Source organism: Drosophila yakuba, chromosome 2L (genome assembly GCF_016746365.2).
Source record: "Drosophila yakuba strain Tai18E2 chromosome 2L, Prin_Dyak_Tai18E2_2.1, whole genome shotgun sequence".
In the NCBI taxonomy this organism is placed as follows: Eukaryota; Metazoa; Arthropoda; class Insecta; order Diptera; family Drosophilidae; genus Drosophila; species Drosophila yakuba.
This window is the reverse complement of record NC_052527.2, coordinates 5,105,091-5,130,621: the sequence shown is the minus strand read 5'-3', so window position 1 is coordinate 5,130,621 and position 25,531 is coordinate 5,105,091. Positions and strand designations below refer to the sequence as shown.

General features: G+C 41.9%; 4 protein-coding genes and 1 non-coding gene across 5 annotated transcripts; 2 read left to right on the top strand and 3 right to left on the bottom strand.

Annotated features, from left to right (window-relative positions):
* The first annotated feature begins 753 nt into the window (after positions 1-753).
* On the top strand, positions 754-1,753 carry LOC6526894 (collectin-11). The gene has a single exon (XM_002087957.4). The coding sequence runs from the start codon at positions 809-811 to the stop codon at positions 1,631-1,633; it is 825 nt and encodes a 274-aa protein (XP_002087993.1). The 5' UTR covers positions 754-808; the 3' UTR covers positions 1,634-1,753.
* On the bottom strand, positions 1,736-5,310 carry LOC6526893 (extensin). Its single transcript, XM_002087956.3, has 3 exons — positions 4,442-5,310; positions 4,134-4,354; positions 1,736-2,709 (listed from the first exon to the last, which is right to left on the bottom strand). The coding sequence occupies exons 1-3, from the start codon at positions 4,457-4,459 to the stop codon at positions 2,355-2,357; spliced, it is 594 nt and encodes a 197-aa protein (XP_002087992.1). The 5' UTR covers positions 4,460-5,310; the 3' UTR covers positions 1,736-2,354.
* A 3,048-nt stretch (positions 5,311-8,358) lies between these two features.
* On the bottom strand, positions 8,359-15,299 carry LOC6526892 (myb-like protein F). The gene is made up of 3 exons (XM_002087955.3): positions 15,033-15,299; positions 14,083-14,331; positions 8,359-9,893 (listed from the first exon to the last, which is right to left on the bottom strand). The coding sequence occupies exons 2-3, from the start codon at positions 14,269-14,271 to the stop codon at positions 9,633-9,635; spliced, it is 450 nt and encodes a 149-aa protein (XP_002087991.1). The 5' UTR covers positions 14,272-14,331; positions 15,033-15,299; the 3' UTR covers positions 8,359-9,632.
* A 1,391-nt stretch (positions 15,300-16,690) lies between these two features.
* Positions 16,691-16,761, top strand: Trnag-gcc. The gene has a single exon. It is a non-coding gene; the product is annotated as a tRNA-Gly (tRNA).
* A 734-nt stretch (positions 16,762-17,495) lies between these two features.
* LOC6526890 (protein spaetzle 3) lies at positions 17,496-23,634 on the bottom strand. Its single transcript, XM_002087954.4, has 5 exons — positions 22,260-23,634; positions 20,066-20,199; positions 19,233-19,357; positions 18,031-18,510; positions 17,496-17,965 (listed from the first exon to the last, which is right to left on the bottom strand). Exons 1-5 carry the CDS (start codon positions 23,209-23,211, stop codon positions 17,809-17,811), a joined length of 1,848 nt encoding a protein of 615 aa, XP_002087990.1. The 5' UTR covers positions 23,212-23,634; the 3' UTR covers positions 17,496-17,808.
* Positions 23,635-25,531: the final 1,897 nt, after the last annotated feature.

The following is a 25,531-nucleotide window of genomic DNA, read 5'->3' as shown; positions in this document are numbered from 1 at the left end:
AAGTGCCGTTGGAGTTTCTGCTGATGGAGGGGGCTTTTCCAGGGGGGGGCGGAGTGGACGTGGGGCGAGGATGGTGGGGCTTTTCGTGGATGGGCGGGGGTCCAAATGCAAACGATGTGTTTTTAAGTTCGCTTACATTTGGCAGGCTCGTGAAGGAGCTGTTGAGTGTGTGTTCGGGTTTAAAAGCATGTGTGCACGGGAATGGAAGGGGTTTGTCCGGATTTACCTTTACCTTTATTTTCCCTTATTTTTTTTTAACCAAGTGGACAACGGTAACGGCTCAATTAAAGTGGACCAGGCTGATTGTTATTAAGGTGGCTGCAGGAAAACGACTGTAATCCAATCCGCTTTAAGGTGCTTCTCTACTAATTATCATAAAACTTGAGGGAAATTCCGCGGAAATGGTTTTTCCGCATGGAGCAAATCAAATTGTATGCAATGCAAGCGCCAAAGAAAATAAAACGCAAACAAACAAACGAAACAAAGCCCAACTTCGGTGAATGGAGATAAACAGTTTGGAAAGCACTGTAGGTACAGTTTGGGAGCTAGTTTGCGGCGCCATCTGGCGGGTGAACTTAAGGTGGCAACGCCAAAGGCGTTATAGTTTGAATCTGGTGAGTGAAAAAATATTTTTATACCAAGTATCGTATTTTTATCGTAAGCTGGAAATATTCAGTTTTTTATTTGCCCAGTATGTATTTATAAATTCTTATCAAAAACATTGCGCTGCTCTTCGAACGGCTGCCATTCAGGAAATCACATTTAGTGCATTGTAAACGTTCGTCTCCAGAGGTTCAAGTTGCTAAGCATGTTCCAGCTGAACGCTCTGTTTTTTTACGCAACTATTGCAATAGTTCTTAATGCAATCCCGTCAGGATCCGAGGACCCTAGTCGCTTTGTGTGCCGATTGCAGGATCCTCCCAATCAATGCGGTGAATTCTGCCTCACAGCACTGATGCCACTGATCGATCACATCGCCAAGCACCAGGAGCAGTGGAAAACCTGCAACCTTGACAATGGCTTAACCAAGGCTAAGTTGGAGGAAATACAGGGCCGTCAGACGGATATTCGGAAACAGATTGAAAGCCAGGAGCCATCGCTTACGAAATCGTGGAAGAAGATTATTTCGGAGGATATCGGGGACAGGATCAATAGGATGGAAAGCAAACAACTCAAGATGGAAGGTCTACTATCTGGCATACAGGAAGCAGTGACTAGTATAAAAAATGATATTAGGCGATGGAGAATTTCACAAAAATTCAAGCTAATCGGTTCGAAATATTTGTACATCGAAAACGACTTTAAAGCAAACTGGACCACTGCTTTAAGCGCATGTAAGCAAATGGGCGGTAATCTTGCCTCAATATCAGATGGAGACGACTTTAATGCTATCGTTTCGAAACTGAACCAAAATGAAAGCTATAAGATTGGCATTAACGATCTGGCGGAAAAGTACGTTTTCATATCTGTGTCCTCCGGAAAGAAAGCACCTTTTCTGAAATGGAAACCGGGGGAGCCCAGATACAACCATGAAGATCAGCGTTGCGTTACCATACATAACGGTGGCATGTGGGTTGATGGTTGCACTGCTTTTCACAAGTTCATTTGCGAGGCAGATGATAATACATTATAAACACAAACATATAAGTCGTTGTAATGCTTATATAATTATATATATATTTATGCATACGATTGTGATGCTATGACTTGCAATGTGAAAAAATACAAAAAGATATCCATTTTGTACAGATAATTTGTTAAACTTTTATTTAGCCGTTGATGTTTTGTGTTTTTATTTAACATTATATACTTGAGTATTAATTTAATCTTCATTTTTGTGTTGCCTTTCGAGTGTTTCGCACATTCTATTTAATGACAAATAGTGTGCGAAATGTGCAATATGAAATTGGTATAAATTGCCTACTTGAAAATGCGTTTGTGATGAAAATCATTTACCACGTTGTATATATCGTTAATCGGTATCAGGATCGATATCTCTATCGATAACTAAGGCTAGCTCGCAGTGAGTGTATCGAGTGTTTTGTGTGAGTGTATAACGCATCGTTCGCTTAAAGACCTAAACTTAAGACTAAACAAACAATTTGAAACAAACAGCCTAGATGGAAAACATACTTCTCGTACATCAGGTAGAAACAACTTCAGAGGTAAGAATTACTCATCTATAGGAGTAATACCCATATGAGCTGGGGGGATGGGGGATATTCGTTGCTTGGTAAACTTTGTCACACGTTAAGGTCGTTGAAACAGAAAATAATACAGTACACATAAGATATGCAGTTTGCCATGAGTTGGGTTGAGATAAGCAAATCGGAATTCGGATTGGACTGGATCGTCTAGTGGGATGGTGCCCCATACGAGCTGCTGGGAGCAGAGGGTGCGGGCGGGGCAGCTGGAGCTCCGTACTCGGGCGCTGGAGGCGCCACACTGTTGGGATAGGGTCCGGTCTCCTCCTTCTGGGTCTTGTAGCGGATGAAGTACACCTCCGGCTTGCTGGGCTGGGTGGGAGCTGGCGTTGGGATGATGATCTCCGGCTGCTCCTCCGGCTTCTTGACTAGCACGTACACCAGGGTCTTCTCCTCGTTCTGTGGGAACTGCGGGATTACAGGGGCGGTTGGGGCAGGTGGAGATGGCGCCTTAATGAACACGATCTTGTAGTGCTTCTGCGGAGGTGGCACGTACAGGGGTTTCCTGGTAAAAACATTTGAGAATGTTTTTATTAAAGCCATAGAGTAGTTAGGTATTTTAAACTTCCATTAATGTATTTTTTTAAGTTCAATGCACTTTCAGCTTAGATGCAGGATTTATGCTTCCGGTTGAAATCAATTTACATACCGAATATCAAATACCGAATTTCACATGGCCAGGCTTTAATGACTTTCCACACTTCCTATAACCTTGCATTTTTCAACGAACAAACAGCGAGATGCGGGAGAAAGGAGTTTCTCTTAGAGGAGCATGCAAATGGCATGCCCATAAATGGTGACCTCCCGAAAATGGTGACCTCCCGACAATGGTGTGCCCACTGCAGGAAGCTGCCTGTCAGGTTTGCTAATCAGATGAAGATGATGACTATTGTGACGATGACAGCGATTGTCACAACAACCGCCTCGAGACGAGGGTTTACATAAAGCTCCCTATGGTAATCGCGTTCCTGTCCCTCTGCGTCTGATAATGTGCTTGGAAATGGTACTGAGATATATACAAGTGCTGCGGCTCCGGCGAGCTTAGGTAACGCTTTAGTCACGGTTTGGCGGTCTGCAAAGCCATATCATTCCCCTCTCGGGGTAATTAACATTGCTTCCAACTCCAATTGAAAACAGGCAGGCAGAAGACGACAGAAAAACATTGTATCAGCGAAAAGAGAGGAAAGTTGGATGGCTTTCGTTTTCGCGGGTATTAAATAATGTCCCTCCTCCATTAAAGCGACCCCCTAAATACCCTGGAAATGGGGCAACAGCTGTGGAAAAGGGCCCTGAGCTGGATTAGATGATTGCCGGCTGGTCTTGCAACATTTGCCTAGTTATTATCTTTGGGAGTTGGCGGCACTGGGTGGCTTATGCCGATGAATTGTGAGAGAATCTGCATAAGTGCCGTGGATTATATACTCATAACACAACAATGTGTTTTTCCCCCCATTTTTTGCCAATCTTAAGTGGAACAAGACAAATAAAGCGAGATCGTTTGTAACCGCTCCCAATCACGCGAGTCGAAACAAAAGTCCGATGGATAAGGGGATGTGACTAATTCGAACTGATTTCGTAGAAATGGAAAACCGCTGGGTGGATATACTTATTGTACAACTTATCAAAAGGAATTCTTGATAGTTTCCGGAACACTAGAAAGACATTCTGTCACAATTAAGCAAATATTCATAATTTTACTCTAACGAAAACTCTTGAACAAGGACCATTTCTGAACATAAAATGTTCTAAAAATAACATCTTAGGTAAAAGTCTAAGGGATGATCATCTAAAGTTTTCAAGTTTTAACCGAACATGTATATATTTATTTTTTGAAGGAACTTTAAGTTGGACGTGAACCAAGTTTAATCATTTTGCTCACGATTTTCGGAACTTTTGTGGGCTTAAAGGATCACTGATCCTGCTACTCACCTGGGTGCCTGGTATTCCGGCTCTGGTGGGGGAACATGGACGTAGACGTGCTTGTGGACCACTGGCGCCTGCTGGGGGGGTCCGTACTGGGGCGCAGGGGCGCCATAGCCTCCGCTGGGTCCACTGGGCTGGTAGCTGCTGGAGGGGGGTGCACTGTACGAGTCACGAGGCGGCTCTGGACGAGCGGCCACCAGGGCAGCCAGGGCCAGGAGGACCACTAACTGTGGACGAGATCGGGGAAGAACACACAGCATTAAGCGAGGTCCATCACGGTCACTTGGTTGGTTTTTGGTCACATGATCACATACCACACAAGTGGACTGCATTTTCGGGCGGCTTATTTCGGCTATATCCGTTTCGGGTTTTGTCACTTCTCCAGGTGGCTAGGTTGCTAGGTGCTACTGGCTGTTGGTTACTGGTTACTCTGGAGATGTGGTGCTGCTTCGACGCGGAACCTCTTACTGCATGCCACAACGATTGTTGCAGTTTCTTTTATAGCGGCGCAGCGCGTGAAATAAAAATTAAGTAAAATTCAAGACGACGATCAAGACCGCTGCTGCTACATTCGCCTCAGTCGCCGCAGCTGCTTCAGCTGCTTCAGCTGCTGCCTCAGTCGACCGAGCAGTCGGCTAAGTCGGCAAAGCTGGCTGAGCAGTTGGCAAAGAGCGGCAGCAGCATGTAGCCATGAAGAAATTGAAATGTTTAAGCCAAGTCCAAAGTTTGGCCAGTCATGATCTGGTGGGGAAACAGAGGCTGCACCTCCTGGCTGCGATGCAAACGGCGACCGCGAAGCCAACCGAAACTGCAACGTCTGCTGACCATTTCTTGGCTTTTGGTTTTCCTCCTTCGATTAACTACTTCTTTTTCGTGGTTTTTTGACCATGCGGTCGATTGTTTTTTTCTTTTTTTCTCAGGCCAACTAGGATTATTTTCAAGGGGAAAATAAGGAACCTGAAAGGCGCAGTGTATGAACAATTAAGCTTGAGACAGCAAGGCCATCAAATAGGTTTTTATGGCGGTTATTTCTGAAGTCAGCTGCTGGAATGCACAAAAGTTTTTATTTAAGGGTCCATTATTTTCAAGGGAAAAATATAAAAGGTTTTTTGAAGTAACCTCATCTGAAACGTCTTCTGCTTAGGCTAAGAATATTTAAGAACTCTTTTTTGAAAGTTAACTTGAAAATTCCAAATATTAAGCAATCAACTTTAGAGATTTCAATATATCCATAAAATTATTTTTAGCCAATAAAAAGAAGAGGCTTTTCAAATTAAAATCCAAATAATTAATTGTATTTATCTTCGCTTAAATTATATATTATATATAATATTTTTGAATGTTTAACTCAAAGGTATTTTGTTCTTTAATCATCTTAATTTACTACTACTAAGGGATACCTATAGAATCCTTTGCTCAAATAGTTTAACGAGCACAAAAAGTTTTGATAATACGTTATTGGTTTTTTTCTACAGATTTTAAGTATTTGTGCAGATTTACCACAGAGTATAACTCCTTCGAACTGATTGCAAAAGAAACAAGGTTTTTTCTGAAATCTCTGATTTGTGCTTTATATATCGTGGCATTATTATATATATGTGGCTTATGTGTGTAAATTGTTATTTTGGTCATTTGGAGGATCCAAACGCAGTGGACTCGTAACCAAGTCTGGACTCTGGATCGGATCGTGTGGCACGATTCACTTTCAATTTCAATGGATGTGGATTCACTCTCATTTAGCCCGCTGTCTTGGGGAATGGGTTGCTATAGTATGGTATGGTATAGTATGGTATGGTATAGTATGGTTTGGTATGGGATAAGATGGGATGGGGGTAAGCTTTGTTTTGTGCTCTGGAGTGGGACTGAGTCTGGTGTTGGTTTTATTTCATTTCTTCATGCTCTTTCGGCCTTTTGTTAGCCAGCTTCTTTTGGTCTTTCGGTCTTTTGGGTTGTGTGCTGTGTCTTGTCTTGACTTGACTTGGCCTGGCTTGTTGTTATTATTATTGTTACTGTTATTGTTTTACTGGTTATGTTGCTTTTGTAATTGCTGTCCGCGTTTTGGCCACGAAGCTTCATAATGAGCTTCACGCTCTTGTTGGGTCGACCCATCTGCACAGGCATTTTATTTAATTTTTCACCTCATTTTTTGTTTTGTTTTTGCAATATTTGGAATTTCTTCAATTTGTTTTTTGTTGCTTTACTGGCAAGTTTTAGTGTTGTTTTTGGGTTGTTTTTCTTATTTAATAATTTACGCCCCGGCCATGACAATTTGCGTTAGAGAAGAGTGATGGATAAAATTATGATTGGCAAAATGTTTTGCAACTTTTCCATGGCTCATAGCCCCCAAAGCAATAGCTAGCTTTTTCCCTGATTTATGCGCATAATCTATAAATGGCAATCAGCATTTTTGCATCGCTTGCCAGCGATCCTTGGCCGCATTTTGGGGCCACTCCTGCTCAATTGCTGCCGGAATTTAACTCTATGAAATGGCATAATCAGTGACCAGTGGCGCCAAACGGAGGACGACACCGTAGACGGTACACCCTAGACCGGAGACAGGCACAGAGCAAGATACCCAGCAGCGGTATTGCAACTGCAACTTGCAACAGTTGAGAGGCACAAGTGGAGAGTCACAGAGCCAGAGCCAGAGACTGTCACTTTTCCTCGATGGCATCATTTATAATGCCGTTAGCCAAATGGCAGGTTGTGTTGATTTTGTTGTTCATCTTCGGCGGCTGCACTTGCTCCCCTGTCCACGGATTGCATTTCCTTAATTTTCCACGCTCATCTTTCACATTCAAAACCATCGTCATCATCATCATTCGCTGGTCGCGGTAAAATATGCTGAATTCACAAACGTGAAACAGGTGCAGGTTCATCAGTGGTTACTCCGTATCCTAGGGCAATTTTCTGAGTTTTTCCGGTGCAAATAAATAACTGCGAAATGTATGCCTCGGGCCACCCTTGACCCATTATTTTTTCCAGAAGATAATAAAGAAATTTGAATGCCGCGAGAATTATGATGTAAAAGTAAAGCTCAAATGCGGATATTTGTTTTAACACCATTAATTTTGTTAAAAACTAATGCCTCAACTTTATTGGTATTGTGCAACGGCCGAAGGATCGTAAAAAAGTAATTTTATGATGGACTGAAATGAAAGAAAATTAAATAATTATAAAGCTACTTTAATGACGAACACGAAAGCTAAGCCAATACAAATAAAAATACCTGAGTTTGTGATTGAAATATATCCTGCAGATACTTTAAACAATCCCCCACTTTTACATTTGAAGAACATGGATATGTATTGTTAAAATCATACATTGTGATATTACTTACGTCATTTTCGTACTCATTTTTCGCAGCAACATTATGCATTCTGGGAAAACCTCCCATAGGGCGGATACATTCTGCTGGCCAGGCCATTATGCGAATTATGCATGGCACATTGCCAGATCTTAATGAATTCGCCATGCCACAGCGATTCTGAGCCATATAATCAGCGTCGCATTCAGCCATTCATCTTTCTGCTTTCTCCGTGGCCTCAACCGAGTAACACAGTTCCCCCCAAATCTCCCCCCAAATATACCTATATGTGTGTGTACATACGTATACTATTTAAGAGTCGGCTACCAACTGGCTGCCATCTACACCTCGGCGTGCACAGATACTAATTATTATATTGTATCTCTTGTGACTTTATGTAACAGGCAGAAACAAAGGCAGACGGGACCATTTAAATGATATTATATTTACATAAAAAAACAGAAACAAAACAAAAAACAAGCGGGAAAACAATTATAATTTCGTTTACAAAACGAGAAACGGCACTTGGCGGGTAAAAAGTACTTAACGGCTTCGAAGTTCGAACTGACATTGGGAATGGGTTCGAAATGGCTTGTATTGGATTGTATTTAATTGTATTGGATTTTGGTTTTTGGGTTCGGGAGATGCGTTGTGTCTTTCTGGTGGGTGCCACTTTGCGGCGTTTAATTTGTCGAGAGTTGCACTTGAAGCACGTGAAAGTAAATTGAGATAGATGGGAATCTTTCGGCTGGCGGCGCCCTCAAGCACATGGATGTGAAATGCACAAGTATCTGAGCCCAAACGATGAGATGAGATGCGATGAATCTGAATCTGAGACCGTTGTAGGGTTGCGTTACACTCTGCATGCGTTACGCAACAGGCTTCACTGTATCAGTGTCCAGAAATCTAGTTGAGAGAGGGATGTTGCATTGAAAATGATTTCGTTTATTGTTGCTTCTGCGGCGAGTCATAAGTAATCAAGATAACGTAAGTTAACAACAATTAAATGTACATTTATATATGAGTACGAATTAAGTAGTGTGTATAAATACATATATATGTGTATCTCCCTTAACGCGTTGCTGGCCATAAAATCTCTACCGAAATCTCATTAAACTTGGGCCCATCTTCCAGCGGAGGCCATCTAGTGGAGGTTAGTTGGGAGTAGTATAATTTATAAGTACACAATACATTTACTATATATCTTCATATGCCCGGCCAGCCTTGGGGCCCATTAAAACTCCAGTTATTATTGTTCGTGGGGCGGTCGTGGAAGTTTTCGGGGTAAAATATTTACAATTTTATCGCACTTTTAATAATTTTTTTATCTCTTGTTTGGCCGCGCAAAAAGAAGTTGAAAATCCGCACTTAGTCTACACCATTAAGGGTTTGTTTTTTTTGTCAGAGTTTTTCTTTTTCAGAGGGACGGGGTTGGTCTACAACACATAGGTACATACATATAGGTACATTTTACACTTCGGGCTTACCCAAAGGATTTTAAAAATTATTGTTCTAGCATAGGAACTGTCTTTGTCCTTTTAAGTTTTCCAGTTTCATTTCATTTCTGAATTCGTCTTCTGTTTATCGTTTTGCATTCTAAACCAGTAAGTGTAATTCAGTTCGGGGTAGGGGGAAAACCATGTTCAAACTTTTTGAATTAAATGAAAACATGTCAAAAGTGTGTACTTGAGACGCACTTCCCTGCTGAATGTGTAGTGTTATGCAAAAATTGTTGTACAGTTTTAAGAACTCACATTTAAAACATATTGCATTGTACTTATAAGATGACACTGTGAGTAATAACAAGTAATACAATTAATATAAAGAGAGTTTAATCAAATCAACATTTGTGAGTAGCTTTTGCATATGCAAGAATCAAAAAGGTTCTCTCATACAATTTTATAAAAGGTCTCAAGCATTTGAAAGTGATTTTGCAAAGTGTCCTTCACAACATTCCGAAATGGCACAGCTCATTCAAAGTGCTTCAAAGCGAATTTCAGGACAATCCTTTGCACCATTTATTTGTCCCTTTTCACGCACTTTGCTTTCGTTTCAATTGGATTTTAATCCTGTGAACATTTCCCCTTTTCCGGACTCGAAACATTTTCGTTCGCAACATGGCTTCCCCCGGCCCCTAGTTTCCGTGTCCATAGTCGTGGTGGCTGTTGTCGTCAGGTGTTCCCGATGGTCCAGATGGCTTAATAACGCCCATAGTTGGGTCCGAATCGGACGCCATCTCCGCCCAACTCGTCCAGGGCACCCATGGCACTCAGTTTCTGCAGCCAGGCGGCATTGGAGTTGCCGTTGGACACGCGTGGATTGTTGATGTTGCTGTTACTGTTGCTGTTGCTGCTGCCAACGGTGGCCTCATTGTGGAGACGCAGCTGTGGGTGTTGCTGCTGCTGTTGTTGCTGCGGCTGCTGCTGCTGCTGTGGGTCCTCATTGCTCAACTCCAAAATCTGCAAACACAAAACGCAAGACGGGCAGAGAAAGATTTAAACACCGAGCTGTTGTTATGGTTGTTATAATTATCGTATAGTTGCTGTTGTTAACACGACTGGGCCCCCTGCCGCCTTGTGATGATGGAGTTAGTTATTTCAGAAATCTGTTGAAATCTTATTTATCCAACGTGGGAAGTTCGTCGCACATTTTTCGCTATCTGCTTATTTTTTGTTAATTTTAATTTTTCTTTTTGGCGCATCATTAAATCGAATGAACTTTATCTGTAACGACAAGGCGGCCTGCTTCTGTTGTCTGCATGGATTAACCCATTACTTTCGTGTAGCTAAATTTTTACCTTTACTAAAAATTTTACTTTGCTGAATACTAGTTAAAATTGTTTATAACTTTAAATAGAAAATCGTTTGGATAATAGTTGTGGTTTAGTGTGTATAAGGCAGTTGTCTTGTGTAATTAACTGCACTTTAATAGCTTCTTTAAAGTGGAAGTATTTAAAAGTATATGTGTTACCATCACCCATTCGAGACAACTAAGATATCTGAAAAATTCGAAGTATCTAGCGAGTTGCCTTCACTGCCATCCAAAATGGGTTAACCTGTCTGGGAGCATCTTAACTTGGCTACCAACTTTTGGCTTTTGGCTCCTCATCTCTGCTGCTGTGAGCGCACTGATGAACTGAATATGTGTTAATGGGGGGTATTGTCGTGTAATTATCAGCCGCCAACCTCTTTTCTGGCTACCTCTGTAAGCCCTGTCGCTTTTGCCCCTCTGGAGCTGAGATTTTGTCTTCTTTTTTTGGCCAAGACTGGTGATGATGTGTGAACAAACACAAACAACAGCATATTAAGCGAAAAACCTAAAACAATTTCGCGCCAAGTAATTATTTTATTGCTAATTTGGAAAGAGAGAAAAAAAAAACAACAACAACATTTTGTTTATATTTTCGGACAGTTGGCAATATTTCCCTCCTTTCGATTTCCTTGACTTAAATGCCATTAATGGCCCAGCGGACTACAGTAAAGCGATGATGACTCTGGGATTGTTATCGCATTGCATCCGTCTCACAGGGGAGAGGGTGAGTTTTCCAGGGGTTGAGGGGTGGTGTCAGCTGGGTTCATCTCTCCCTTTTTTTTTCATTAAGGCAGTTTCATTTGGACAGTTTAATTTGAGAGTTGTCGTTAAGTGAAAAGTTATGTGATTTGTATTTGGACTCGACTCCCTCTCGCTGTTCCAGCTACCTCTGTCTATTGCTGCGAATCGATCTCTTTTCCTCTTTCGACAAGGATTTGGTTTTAGCCGATTTGAAAGGGAGTTTGCAGACACTTTATGAGTTTATTGCGAGGGGGAATCTTTGGGTGTTCAAGATGGGTTGTTTTGGGCTCGGCAATTTCTGCTCTGTGGAATGTGCCACTTGATGAGTGGTGGGATTTGTTGGCTAAGACATTTGTGGCAAGTGGCAAACGTAGGTTTCAAATAATTGGCATCAATTGGACATCATGTTGTGATGGGGAGCGACGGACAGTTGCCTTGGAGTGGCGAATTTTATAATAATGTTGCCATAATTCATTTAAAAAAAGGAGTATAAACTGATTTAAATGTGTAAAGTTATTCCAAATAATAGAGTAACATTTAATTTCCCATTTCTTTAAGAAGCTAATCAAACTAATAAATTTAGGTCACTCTGTCATACCCACTTGAGTTCTACTCTGACCGCATTAAATTGTCTGCCTAATGGATTACGTTTAAGACCCCACTCATCTGTTCATTAAATTAACATTGAATCAAAAGCTCAAGTTCATCCTCAAATTAGTTTGAAGCCCCATAACCAATTATAAAGTTTACCCACGTACCATTTTGCAACCCCTGAGTCGACACAATTATAATCCAATATATCTCTAATAGGTCAAGAGCATTATGAAATTGTCATTTTGCACATTCTATAACACAAATTGCTTCTGGGAATTCCGTCCATCTCCATTGTCATCTCCGGGCCAAAAGCCAAGGAGGGTTTCGAGGGGTTCGAGGGGATGTGGGTAGGTTGTGTCGTCCTGTTGACATCCATCCTGTGGAAGGCAATAAGCTAAAGGCCAAGTTATGTTGTCTCATGTCCCTAATGCTGCTGTTGCTCTCAGCCTTTTAGCTTCTCAGCCTCTCAGCTTCTCAGCTACTCAGGTTCAATGCATTATTGTGTGTCAAGTGTTTTCATTTCGCATTCTGCTTGTTTTTCCACCGACTGCCGCCTGTCTTCAGAGTGACGTAGTCAAGTCAACCTTCATCAGCGGCAAATGCGACCACGTCACCGTCATTATTTGCTATTTGACATTTGATTTCCCTTTTCTTTTGCTCGCTCTCATACTTTTTGCCATGCTTTATTTTTCTGCTCGGCTTTTTTGTCCAAACATGGTCTTCTCTTGGTCTCTGGTTTTTGGTCTTTGTCTGCGCGACGTCAGCGACTTATCGATTTGCAGGGACCATGACTCAGAAAAGAGGCTGCAAAGGGGTTGAGAGCCATGAACATCATAAACATTCAGGGAAAAATTCGGTCTAGAAGCCTGGACCGGAAATTCTTGATCAATCTTCGTTCATAAATTAAATTTGCGCTGTCATGGATTGCCTATTAATGGACAGTGTTAAATATTTGGCTAACAACCCACATTTTGGCACCAAATATATATGTGAAAATAATACAGCATAATATACATATATAATGCATTCTCTGTATCTTCAGTTCTATGGCTTATGTTTTAACGGAGTTTTTTTCAGTGCCGAAACTGTCTGCTACAAATACTCAATTCGATGGCAGACAAACAGTTGCAGTTGGGTATTTTGTAGGCTAAAGTTGCGCTGACTTGCAGCTGCAGTGGATTTGTGCACATCCAAAGGCAGTTAAGTGGGGCTTCCTCGCCGAATCCCCTGGTGAGCCCCGATCCCCCGTTCCCGCAATTCCTCGATTCCTACACTCCTAGTTGAGCCGCATTTTTGTGTCTTGGTTGCGAAAAAGAACAGGAAACTGTGCCGAAAATAAAAAACTACGGACGCACACATAAAGTAACAACAACTGCCGCGGTGGCGGCGAATCAAAAATTGTGCAAAAGATGAGGTGCCCGGCATGCAAGTGTTGGCCAAGTTGGCGATTGTAGCCGAGCAGGCTCCTCCGTGGATGGGGGTAAAAAGAAGAAGAAACGCTTGCGAAATATGTAAAAATATTTCTGAAATGGTTTGCAGACGCACAAGTAACCGCAGCAGCGCCAGGAGATTGAAACAAGAAAGAGCAAAAGAGTGGTGGTGCGGTTAGCAGGAATCTTCGGTGGAATGATTGGGGCCGTGGCCGAGGGACCTGTGTAACCTTATATCCGAGACTATGACGTAACCTCCATTCCATTCCATTCAATTCCACTCAACTCCACTCCATTCCAAGCCATAAGTGACCAAAAACAAAACACCAAAATCTTCGAAAAAGAAAAAAAACCAAAAGGTAGAAACGCACGAAAACAAAAACAAGTCGAAAATAAAACCTCAATAATTGGCGACATAATTGCAACTTAATACCACGCTTTGGCTCTCTTTTCATTTAGTTAATTATATTGACAGCGCACCAAAAATGCCAATGCACAAAACTCGGCTGAAGATACCCATCGCACACACTCACTCAGATACACTGAAGAAATGGTCAATAATGGATCATTTTTAAATGGCGATCCATTAAAGCGTCAATGATAAATGCGAAATGATAGCAGCATAATTCAGCACTCTATTAATTAAGGCATGGACCATTTAGCAGTAATTATGTACACAAATATATTTATGAAAACCACTCTGCAATTAGTCTAAATCATATCTACAAACTTAACTCAATACCGCGCGTTTTAAACTGGCGTGGGATATATTTTTAAAAATGGGTTATTTAATACATTAAAGCGTTGCTTTTAATTAAAAACAAATGTTTACTTCGTCTGTCTTTTTGTTTATCCAAATACATTTGTTTACCTAAATATTGTGACTGAATCTAAATACTTTTCTCAGTATTTACTTTTAATATCTATAAAGTATTTAGAGTTCATATTGCACTATAAATAGAAATATTGATGCCTCTTGTAGTTATTAGGCTCATTAATAAATATGCGCAACCAAACTCCGTGAATTCCCCGCAATGTTATTCCCAATTTCGCCCAGTGTACAATTGCTCACCTGCAGCATCAGTTCACGCAACTTGTCCAAATCGTCGCCATGCGACCTTGTCGGCAGGTAACGTCCATCGACCAGATGCGATGGAACGACCAGGAGGAACACCGTCATCCAAACCAAGAGCCACCTGTGTCCACTTCCACTTCCACTGCCAACTCCAATTCCAGTTCCCTGCCTTCGTGGCACTCCCATTGTTGTCCTGGTGGGGGGCGTACTGGTGTCTGCACTCGATTCAAGGGGCGTGGCAACGGGCTGCAAGGAGTGAAAGGCAAGTGTGTGTGTGAACCCCTTGCAACGTTGCAAAAGACGAAGACAATTGCAGGATGTGTAATTGTCATGGCTCTGCCGATGGCTTTTAAGGTGGGGTCGCAGTGGGAATAAAAACAAACCAGAAATGCATCTCACAGACTCACAGATGGCAGGGAATCGAGTGACTGATAATTTATTTCCGATGACTGAAGGAGGAGGCACATCCATTGGGACTTCTATTAAATTACTCATAAATCTTGAAAGCATGCATCTGAAGCTTATCTCTTGGGAATCTATTATTAATTTGTTAAGTTTGGCTTGTGTTATTGAGATCAATTTGAAAGCTGTTGGTTGGGAATTAATCCAGATTTATTAAAAGGCTGTACGTTTTCTTATATTTCAAAATTATATGAAACCATGAAACTAATAAATATTCTACAACTTTAACTTTAACTTCTTTGTCTCGTTCCCTTTTCCCTTATATTTCTTCTGAAGTGGCGCCTTTAAAAAATTCAATTTAAATGTAATTCGCGTTTTCCTGGCTGCGCAGTAATAATAAAACTGCAGTCACTGGAGCCACTTGGTTTGTTTACCCAATCGAAAGAGGATTACACAATGCTCGAAATTTATGATTATGGCACTGACACTGAAACCAGAAGCGAAGGCAACTGGTACATCTGCACCTGCAGCCCGCTGTGACTCACGGTTTGCGTTTTTCGATGGAGTTTCAAGTTTCGGAGTTTCTGCGTTGTCCTGGCGCGAGTGGGAGGATGATGATTGTGTTCTAACAACGTCACGTAGCGAATGTGTTTTGTTCGGCGAAGTTGTGGAGACCCCGAGCGATGTTGTGAACTAGGATAACAATGTAAGTTTAAGCCAAGCTGCGTGCCGACATTTGTATTTATAGCCAAAATTGCGGCACTGGCCGAGATTTGGAGATGACGCCAGGACGCCGCCGTCGCCTTCAACCACGGTTATCCGGATATTCCGCCCTACGAATGCGCTACGCCCCTATGGGGAATTCGAATTAGCCTTTGGTTTGTCCTGTCTCCGAAGCCGAGCTCTTTTCCCATTTCACTTTTAGTGCGCGCGCAGCGTCGGCAAAAGCCAACGAAAGTGCCAAACAACAACATCCTATCCATATCATTGTCACCACACACTCGTTTACATGTGCCTGTGGTTGTGGCTGTGACTGTGGCTGTGACTGTGGCTGTGCGCGACCGTGTTTGTGTGGCCTCGCATTTCTATTGTCCTGTTCTCGGGCGTCATCATCATAATACGTATACGCCCAGTCATACCAGCATCCCGAACAGCCAGCTTCATCTGGCGAAATGGTTTCGCTTGGCCAACTTTCATGGTTAAGTTGCTGCGGGTTTTAGTGGGTTGTTCTTGTCATCGCGGTAATGGGTGTTGAGGCAGCAAGTGGGTATATAGGGGAAACTGAAATAAATACTTCGTCTGGTCAAAGATAATATTTAAATTCGAAATAACTATTGCCAAGCTAACACAAGAATATTTCATTGATAGGCATCGCTGTTTTATGTAAAAGATGCGTATACTAATCCCTCTCAAAAGGTAAACCCAAAAACAGTTTTGGTATAATAATATGATCTTATTACAGGGTATCTCTCAGCCCGAGAACTTTATTAAGGCACTCGAAGTTGCTGCTGGTAGTTGCTGTTGCGACTGCCGTCGTCATGGCTGCAATTGTTGACATTGCGGGCGTCAATAAATGCCCCAGTCCTCGGGGCTACGACTTTGGTTAACGTTAACTGGAGCCCAGCACTCAATTGTTATGGTCTTCCTCAGCGCTGCTGGGATATGTGCGGCTGGCCATGGTGGCTATCTGTGGTGTCGGTGAAATGGACCATTTGTATACCACGCACGACCGATAGACCGAAATTTTTGATATAGCGCAGTTTTGTGTAGCCATTGCTGTGATTGAATACGTGACGGGCATGGGAAGTGGGCCAGTTTCGGGCAGGGCAAGGGTTTTAAACGACCCCGACTGGATGGGGAATACTAGTAGCAATATGCTCATTCATATCCACCCTATGCCACCTCTCAGCTGCTGGTTAATTTATGGCCCTTCGCGTGTAAACGCTTTATGAAAGAGACCAAATTGTGGATGCCCATTGCGTTCTGGGTGTGTTATAAAACTCGAAAAAAAAGGAAAAACAATTACTCAAAATATGAAATAATCAATTCACCCTATGCGGGAATTGAACCCATGACTTCCAAATGGGGGAAGTAAATGAAATTTACTTTGCGTTGCCCTAGGCTGAAAGCTCTTAAAAGCTCTACTTTGAGCTCATCGAAATATGATGTTCGTATTGGGATTTTCAGTGCATTAAGTCACCAAGCATCGGTGGTTCAGTGGTAGAATGCTCGCCTGCCACGCGGGCGGCCCGGGTTCGATTCCCGGCCGATGCAAAAATAATTTTTATTTTCTTTTAATTTATTTTTTGTACAAATTTGTTTGAATAATCTATGACTAAACTGAAGCATTCATATTTTAGCAACACTGTTGTTGAGATTTATCAAACAGTCAATAATTGTTTTGGGGCTTCCCCATCGGCCTTTTGGCAATCTAATAAATCATGATTTTACTGACCACCTGAAATTGATTCCACCACATTTCGTTTCATTGCGAGATGAAGGTAATTGTTACCGATTTTATTGTTTTACATTTTGTTCACCGTATTTTCAAGCAAGACTATAATTTCAAGCAACTAAATTTCAAGTTAGTTTGTGTATTTTTTATAAATCCTTTTATGGCTAATTATATATCACGAAAAACATATGAAGGTATTGAATGCAGCTTTATTTATTTAGGCTTGGTGTTATTTTGTTAATATTTTTAGGAATTGACCTTGCTCAAGATCTATATAAGGAATGCCTGATTTTTTTAGGAGATAAAGTGACCTTCCCTTAAAAATAATCCTAATTTACTTTAGCATAAGCATTTTTAAAAATTCAAAAGTCAAATAGAAAACATAGACAAATATACTTTATAAAACATCGCATTTATCTTCGCATTTTGTATATAGCTAAACAGGCTACCAAATTAGTTAACCCAAGCTAATATCTCAGATACACGCGTTATATTCTATACTGTGTGCTAATTGAAATGCTATTATACAGTGTTCCGAGTACCAAATTTCATATTTAATGTTTGCATAGACTTTATTCACTTGAATCGTTTTACAATTACGTTTACAATTACCGTACAACAAAAATGGAGGCTGAGTAATATCGCATGGTGATGGAGGGGATACAGAGAATAGTGGAGATATACATATGGCTCGGATAAAATCTTAACTATGTGTAAAGTTGATCTTAACTAGAGCTACCGATTAGGGCTTACGTAAGGTCTACTTAACGACAACTAAAATACATTCAGTGGCATTCTACCTACAATTACTGGTCTCAATTACATTTATCAATTGTTTATTTATTAATTGCTCAGAGTCAGGTAATCTAGGGATTACATCTACAGACACAGCACGAAGGAAACAGGAACCAATCCATAAAAATGCCCTTACAATCGTTATCAGGATCGTAGGCAAGTAATCTATGCCATTTGTATTTCTGCTCGCATCCACACTCGCCCTCACATCGTGGTGTTTGCGTATTGCTGAAAATATTAAGAGCATAATTAGACATTTGGGTTGGTGCTAAAATTATTTAGTTAGTACTAACCTGCAAACCTCCTGGTGAATCGCCTGCTCGAAATGTTGAGTATTTACGATGGCTCTGATTTTGCCCGCTGAGTTCGATGCCCAATACGGTGTGACAATTTCAATCTTCGACTCACAGGCATCGAGTCTTCCAGTGCCCGAACTACCATTCTTATTTGCCGGTGGCCTATTGGCATTAGTGTTTCCGTTGCCACTTCCTCCGGCAGATCCACCTCGATTTCGACTTCCTCCGGCGGCAGCTTGGCGTTTCTTCCGCAGTTCGCCAAAGTAACTATCTCCGGCTTCGACGGTCTCCCCGGCATTGGCAGCAAATGCTCCGGGTGGTATGAATATATCCGGCTCGTCTATGAAGCGACGCTTACGCACCTTGGCTTGTTGTCTGCCACCTCCTCCGCCAGGACCCTCCATGTTCATCTCAAAGTCTCCGTACATGCGTCGCATCAGTGCCTTGTTGTCGTCTATGAATCGTTCAATCTTGTCACTAAAATAAGAAGGGGTTGTTAGTTGTATGTTTTACAAAAATTAAAATTTATTATTTGGTTTAAATAATATATATATTGATTTAGGTGTACGCCGTAAAAAACGTTTTTAATAAGGAAGTTACAATGGAAATTAAAGTACTTCAAATAAAGATGCAAAATACTTTGCCCAATCAGGTGATTCAGTGAAAAGATTTATCTTAAATACCCATAATCATTTGAAAACATTAATTGATTTGAAAAGGTTCGTAACGAAGATGAAATAAGGTCAAAACTCATGCTAAATAGTAATTAAAATTAAAATTTAATTAGGAAAACTAAATTATCAATTTACGAAAATTAATATCTTCTTAGTAAAAAATGTGACGACTGTGGCGAATGTTAATGAACTTTGGAATAAATATCGTTGAAAGTCTAACTTTTTGGCGTTGCTTTCAGCCTAGTGATGAAATTCATGCTAATTTTACGTGCCTATGCTAATGAGAACCGTTAACCATGTCACTTTAGAACAGTCATCCGGATTAAATGTGATTCAGATCAGTTTCTGCGCGAATAAAGAGAGTGGTAGAGGAAAACCACAGAAACGCAAACATCCTTGACTTAATCAAGAGAACGTATTCGCTTCAAAGTTTTACGACTGTTCCAAGGGAAATACCAATTAATATCTCTCCATTTCCACTCGGGATTTCCCGTAACCCAAAAATAGAGAACAATGGCTACTTACATGGGATAACTGTTGCCGGCCGTGGGGCAGAACAGTTGATGATATCGCTTGATGCACGGCACTCCCTTGATGACATCGCCGCGCACATCCAGTCCCAAAGCCACCGACAAAGCCGTCCACCAGATCTGAATTAACCAGAGATATACGATGGTCAGTTCGGGCGATAAGTATTTACTATTTAGCATTGAAGAAGGCAATTGAGTTGCCGGACGGGGGGTACTGAGCCTCAGATTGGAATTGAAATGGCGACCATAACAAATTATGGCCGGGGTGTGAAAATGACTCAAGTAAGTCATAAACATAAAAGTTCGTTTTATATTCGAAAATAAGAAGATAAGAAGGGTGTTGGCGTGGCGAACGGTGTCGTATAGAGTTGGATTTTGGGATTAAGCTTACTCGAGTCGCCATGCGCCGATTTTCAATATCAATCTCACTCTTCTTTCGTCGTCATCAACATCATCACACCTCTTAATGAAACGAACTCGCACGACCTTCGTGTGCAAAAAACAAAAAAAAAAAGAAAATAAAACCGAAATGAAACACAAAATCGTCAAAGTTATTTCCGCAAATGAACAAACTCGATCGATATTGAGAGTACACTGTAGGAAATCAGGAAAACTAGAACTCTCTAAAAACTGTCAGTTAAAACATTGAATGCTTTTAATATAAATATAATATAAATAAAAATAGAGCACACACAAGTGATTTGTGGTTTCTACATAATTTTTTGTGATCTAAATTTTCCGCAGTGTGCTAATTAAAGTGCGCGCGTGCTCAGAACCTCGTACCCGTACCTCCCAACCCATCGATCCAGAATCTCGCTCCATACTTACCGGAATCTGTAGGAACGATCCGTTGTTGAGTTTCGGATAGGAGAAGAGCGGCACCACTGGAACCGTGCCGTTCTTCAAGTAGATTGGTCCCTGGATGGGCGTCACCGTGGGCACCTGATTGTTATTCGACTTATCTGTGAACGGAATGTAAATGGATTCGTAAATGAAGTGGAAATGGAAATTGGAGTGCTTTTAAATGGCTGCTGTTTCAGCGGTGATTCATGGCAAGGACGGCGGAATTTCTGTATCCGTGGCCGTTGTCACTGCATTAATCAGCCCCGGTTAAACCCAAAAAGAGCTGGCATTGCAACTGCAAGTGCACTCGGTCGGTGTCTGCATACAAATCGCACTGCAGTTGACACTTGCATGTATAAATTTCATGTCTGCCTGGCATTTGTAATGTCCAGATCCGGATCTGGGCGCAGACAGAAACTTTCCCTTTTATAGCCGTACTGCAGGATGCAAAACGGGTTGCAGAATGCCAAAAAGGGAGCACACAGTGCAAAAACTTATTTCCTTTAAATGTTACCAAACCAAAATCTGAGATGGTTGGATGTTCCTTAAACGTACCTTATTATTATGCTATGATTATTTTATAGCCCACATCGGAAAATTGTATTGCGAATCAAAGTTAGCAAATTAATGAGTAAAAATAATATTTAACAAATATTTTTTATAACGTGCTGTGAACAAACAAACAAAATCAATATACTTTTTTTGTATGCATTTCCTATCTATATCTTAGTACCATTTTTTCTCGCAGTGTACAGATCTCATGTCACTTTCAGCTAATGAGAAATTCTTTGGCAGGTTGTGAAATAGATTCTTTGTTTCTGCCCACTGATCTTTGGTTCAGATCGCATCTTTTATGATATTTTTCTGCCTGCACAAAGGTGAAAACCCAGTGTTGAGTACTTGAGTGCCTTGCCAAGACATCGAGCGACCCAAACTAGTATCTGAGTTTGGGTCTTGCGTGCGCACGTCTTCTTCATATGAGAGCTGGTTCATGAGCTCGGCCCCTTGCCCCGCATTTTGTGAGATTGAAACGCGACTTCTTGCATAATAGCCCCGTAACCGAGTTGAGTACTTGAGGTCTCAAGTCTGGCAGGTTGCTGGCTGGCTAATGCCTCGACAACTCGCAGATTGAGATTCAGATTGAGATGAAGATGGAGATGGAGAGGCAGAAACAAAGAGGCGCCACAAGCTAGACCGAAAGTGAAACATCCGAAAAAGTGAAGCGCCGCTGACAGTTTTCCAAGAGGACAACAAGGGCAACAGATTTAGATACGAAGATACGTACATAGATAGGTAGATACTTGAGCCGTTAGATAGGCGGTCTTAGATACAGATACACCCCGGCACAACATAAATCGTGATGCGTGCCAGCCTGTTAGTTGCTATAAAAGTCAAACACTGGCCATTACTGTCTTGAAAGTGACCTTGCCGATCGGTTTGTAGACCTTTGACCTTGTCGCCGTTGCTCGTTGCTTGTGCGCTGTTTACCCCACAGGTTTGTTATTTGTTATAGTTGTTCCGCGATCTTGTGCAGAAGTTGCTCTCAATTGGAAAGATACACAAAAACAAGTAGCAGGCGAAACCACAGAAATTAACATGACTTTCAGCGCCCGTCTTTCGGATCGTGTGCAAACGTGGGACTCTTTGCCGCTTATCTCTGTGAATCTACGTGCTCCACATTCACACTACACATATTTCTTGACTAAAAAGCAAACAATTTAAACCACCAACATTTGGTTTGTTTTTAATTGTTAATTGTTTAGATTGCCATCTCGGTGAATCAGGAAACACTCGAACTGGAATGTACTCAGAAGAGTGATACGAGCAAATCTCGGGAATTTCTTTCGGATGAATGAGGAAGTGATTCTCGGACTCTTCAACCAAAGTTCTACAAAGTTAATTCTGTCACATTTATGTTTCTTAATTTATTATGCAATCAAATACATTTAATTAATGTCCGCTTGAGTCACTCTTACGTGGGGTAGTTAGGCATTCCACTTAGAACTTGTTCTGGTTGACAAGTTGGCATATACAATTTAATCCTTAGCCTTAGAACTTAGATCCCCGTTTATCTCAAGTGGTCAAATGTTCCAAAAAAAGTACTATACATCTAATCCCACTATCTATCTTAAATGCTAATTTTCTTAGTACTTGCGCTGTAAGCCGTATTGGCACTCACCGTTCTCTTGTCCTTCGTAAAACTGCCCTTCCTCCTCTCCCTCCTCCTCCTCATCGTCGTCGCCCTCCTCCACGTCGTAGTCCAGAACGGCGTGTACCTGAGTCCTGGATCCCTGTCCAGCCTGAACCCGTGTGAATCCTGGCGCTCGTTCCGGATAATTCTCCGGCGGAGCAACTCCGTATGTCTCGGCTGGTTGAGCCTCCGGCTTGGTCGGTCTGGACCTTTGGGGTGGGGGTGCAGGTGGTGGTTGCTGCTGTTGCGAAGGCGGTGGTTGTTGCGGCTGCGGCTGCTGCTGCTGCTGCCTGCTGCCAAAGCTGGTAATACTAAAGCTGCCGCTGTTCTTAGTAAAAGTGGCACTGGCACTGCCATGTGCATTGAAGTATTGCTTTTGTTGCGGCTGCTGATGCTGCTGCGGCGGCTGTGCTTGCTGTCCGGGATATCGGGAGTACGAACCTTCCGCCGGACCCCGGCCGCTTGTATGAGTCTGTGTCAGCTGGATGGAACTTTGGCCCGTGGTGCTGCTCGAACTTGACCTGGAACTGGTGCTCTGGAAGGATACGCTGTTGTCATGCTGATCCTGCTGCTGGTGCTGTTGCTGTGTTTGTTGATGCTGCTGCTGCTGCTGCGTTTGCTGCACCTGCTGGATGTGGTAAACGGAATTCCGGACAGCATTCGGCGCTGTCGGTGGAAGGTAAGCGTTGCCCTGCTTGCGTCTCCCAGCGGTATTTTGATATTGATAACCACCCGATTGCGGCGGCGCGTAGGGATTGTTCTTAAAGAACTCCGGATCGGCGGCTGCCTCTGCGGGAGTCTGCTGCTGGTGGTCAGCCGGCGAGTAAAGCAGATTGTTGGTGTTGCTGGCCAACTGGTGGATTGGATGCAGGGGGGCTATGGTGACTCCCCAGGGCTGGCCCAGTGAACCGAAGGGCAGCGAGAAATTGGTCAGAGCCATGGGAGTGCGAAATATGCGTGCGCTCTCAGTTTGCAAACGAAAGACTTAAGCGACAAACTCGATCCGGCCGCGCATGCGACATCATCTAGAACAGATCATCGCACGGAAATCGATGGCGCGCGCTCTCGAAATTGATTTATGCAAAAATAACAAATCAGTCAGATCAACTCCCGCTTCCCACCCCTGGCAATAATGGCAATCACACACACTGGCAATCACAGAATATCAAAACACACATACACACACACACACGCGTCGATCGGCGGTCTATGTCGTGTATATATATATATACGGCGATATTAAGGTATGTGCAAACGATGTTGTTGTTATTAAATAACTTAAGCGCGAACTTTTTGCTCCGGTGCCCGGTCCGCGTGTGTGCTAAAAAACCATTCACGACAAGCTGACAATCGAGACTGAGCCGTTCTCGCCGTGCGCCTTAAAAACAAACTTAATGGGTGGAAAATGTTTCAACTCTCGAAATTTTTAAATCTCCGACTTTAAACATTGCGCTCAGCTCCCTCAATCTCGGAATCTGGCTAAGAGCGAGCTCTCGGCGATACTGAGTTGCGTTTTTATCTGTCGTTTTTCGGTTTCTGCTGAATGGCAATCGAAAAATAAAACAAAACCGGAAAATATTCGATACGGAGTTAATCGAAGAGCAAATGCTCTTCGAGGTCGAAATAAGTAAAAATATAATTTAAATGAATTCTTTCCAAGATCTACAGAAATGTTCCCCTTTTTTAATAAACTTTAGTAACATATGTTATATATGAAACCCTGAAACCTTATAAGAAATAAATGTAAGCGAATTTTCTTATTAAGGTGAAGTTATTATTGGAATGTAACAGTAAAACATATGTTTATTATAAAGAGCACATATTTTTGGAGTTTGTCTGATGATTGATAGACTAACCCAATAAATTTAAATAATTTATTTTAATCATCTTAAAAGTGAACCTAAAGTTGTTGACAGTTACCGCATATCAGCATTAAGGTGTTTTATTATTTTTGGCTTAATGTTTTCATTAGGAAATGGGTTTATCTTCTGGCATAGTTAAGAGCTGGTTTGGATATTAAAATCGCTTAACTTAATGCGCTAAATTTCCTTTGAAGTTAGTTAATTAAAGAAGACCGTATACTAATTAAGTTAAGCGCACATCTGAAATTAACCGAGAAAGCCAAATACAAATTAGAGTATACCTTTAGGTATACCTTTACCGAGGGAATCTTCTTCGACAGGTGCCGACGGCATCCCTCAAAGTGGGATTAGGTTCATGTTGATGAGAACCCCGTTTAGCTGGCATTAGTGACCTAGGTCAATGCCTGGATGCGTCGTCATGGGCTGGTATACATTTTAGTGGCTTTTGCCGAGAAACGCATATTAATCACAGTAACCAAACCGAAAACACCAACGACGTCTGCGATGTTTTATTTCACATCGAAGGCAATGAAAAGCAAAAGTATATTTAAAGTGGGCTTTCAAAACTGGTTGTGAAGAGCATCGCGGTTCGAGTTGTTACACACATGACTGCCATCCAAAGAGAGTGGCTAGTGGGAGACCCTCCGTAGGGTTCTCCCCATCTCCATGACCATATCTCTGCGGTTATCTCACACTCTCTTAGCCAGGTGAAACAGTGGCCAGTGGCCAGTGGCTACGGCTACAGGGCGGGATCAGCGGGGTTATGTGGTGGTAATTTGAAGTGTGTCGAGTGCATCGGGCGATGAGCAAATGGATGGCGGCGATGATGATGCTATTAATGAATGACTCGGTGTATATATCATCTAAGCGTTGGAGGTGTGGTCTTGTCAACGTCATAGATCTCGGTTCAATGCGTCCACTTTGCATATTAGCACCTCGCGAATTGGAGCTCCCGGCCTGTAGACAGCCGGAAACGGATGCAACTAATGGATAGAACAGCCTCAGCGTGCGATGATCTTATCTTGGGCATGATTTTTTCTGGGAAAAACGCCCTTTAATGGTGTCTCCTGTTTGATGGATGAATCAGTTCCGAGTGGGGAATTTTTCTGATGTAGGATATGCGGTAACTCACTTGACCTGTAGGCGATTCTTTTGCCCTGGTCCCCTTTTCAGGGTCGCACGCGGTGTCTTGAGCCACTTTTCCTTTTTCGCATTCTTACATGCAAATAAGTCACTTAAACTGTAACACTTGGGTTTGGCCAGCTGCTGTGTACATGAGCACTGAGGAAAATTACACGAAAATTGCAAAGAAAAATAATATATAAACCGAGTTTTAAAAAGTGCAAGTATAAAAATCCTATGTTATTATATACTAGTTTTAATTTACTATTTCCATTT

Coding starts and splice junctions, on each gene's coding strand:
- LOC6526894 (XM_002087957.4), top strand. CDS start 809: ATGTTCCAGCTGAACGCTCTGTTTTTTTACGCAACTATTGCAATAGTT.
- LOC6526892 (XM_002087955.3), bottom strand. CDS start 14,271: ATGGGAGTGCCACGAAGGCAGGGAACTGGAATTGGAGTTGGCAGTGGA. Junction 9,894..14,082: donor TGCGTGAACTGATGCTGCAG/GTGAGCAATTGT, acceptor TTGTGTTTGCAG/ATTTTGGAGTTGAGCAATGA.
- LOC6526893 (XM_002087956.3), bottom strand. Junction 2,710..4,133: donor CCGGAATACCAGGCACCCAG/GTGAGTAGCAGG, acceptor TGTTTTTACCAG/GAAACCCCTGTACGTGCCAC.
- LOC6526890 (XM_002087954.4), bottom strand. CDS start 23,211: ATGGCTCTGACCAATTTCTCGCTGCCCTTCGGTTCACTGGGCCAGCCC. Junction 20,200..22,259: donor TTACGAAGGACAAGAGAACG/GTGAGTGCCAAT, acceptor TTCCGTTCACAG/ATAAGTCGAATAACAATCAG. Junction 17,966..18,030: donor ATTCACCAGGAGGTTTGCAG/GTTAGTACTAAC, acceptor TAATATTTTCAG/CAATACGCAAACACCACGAT.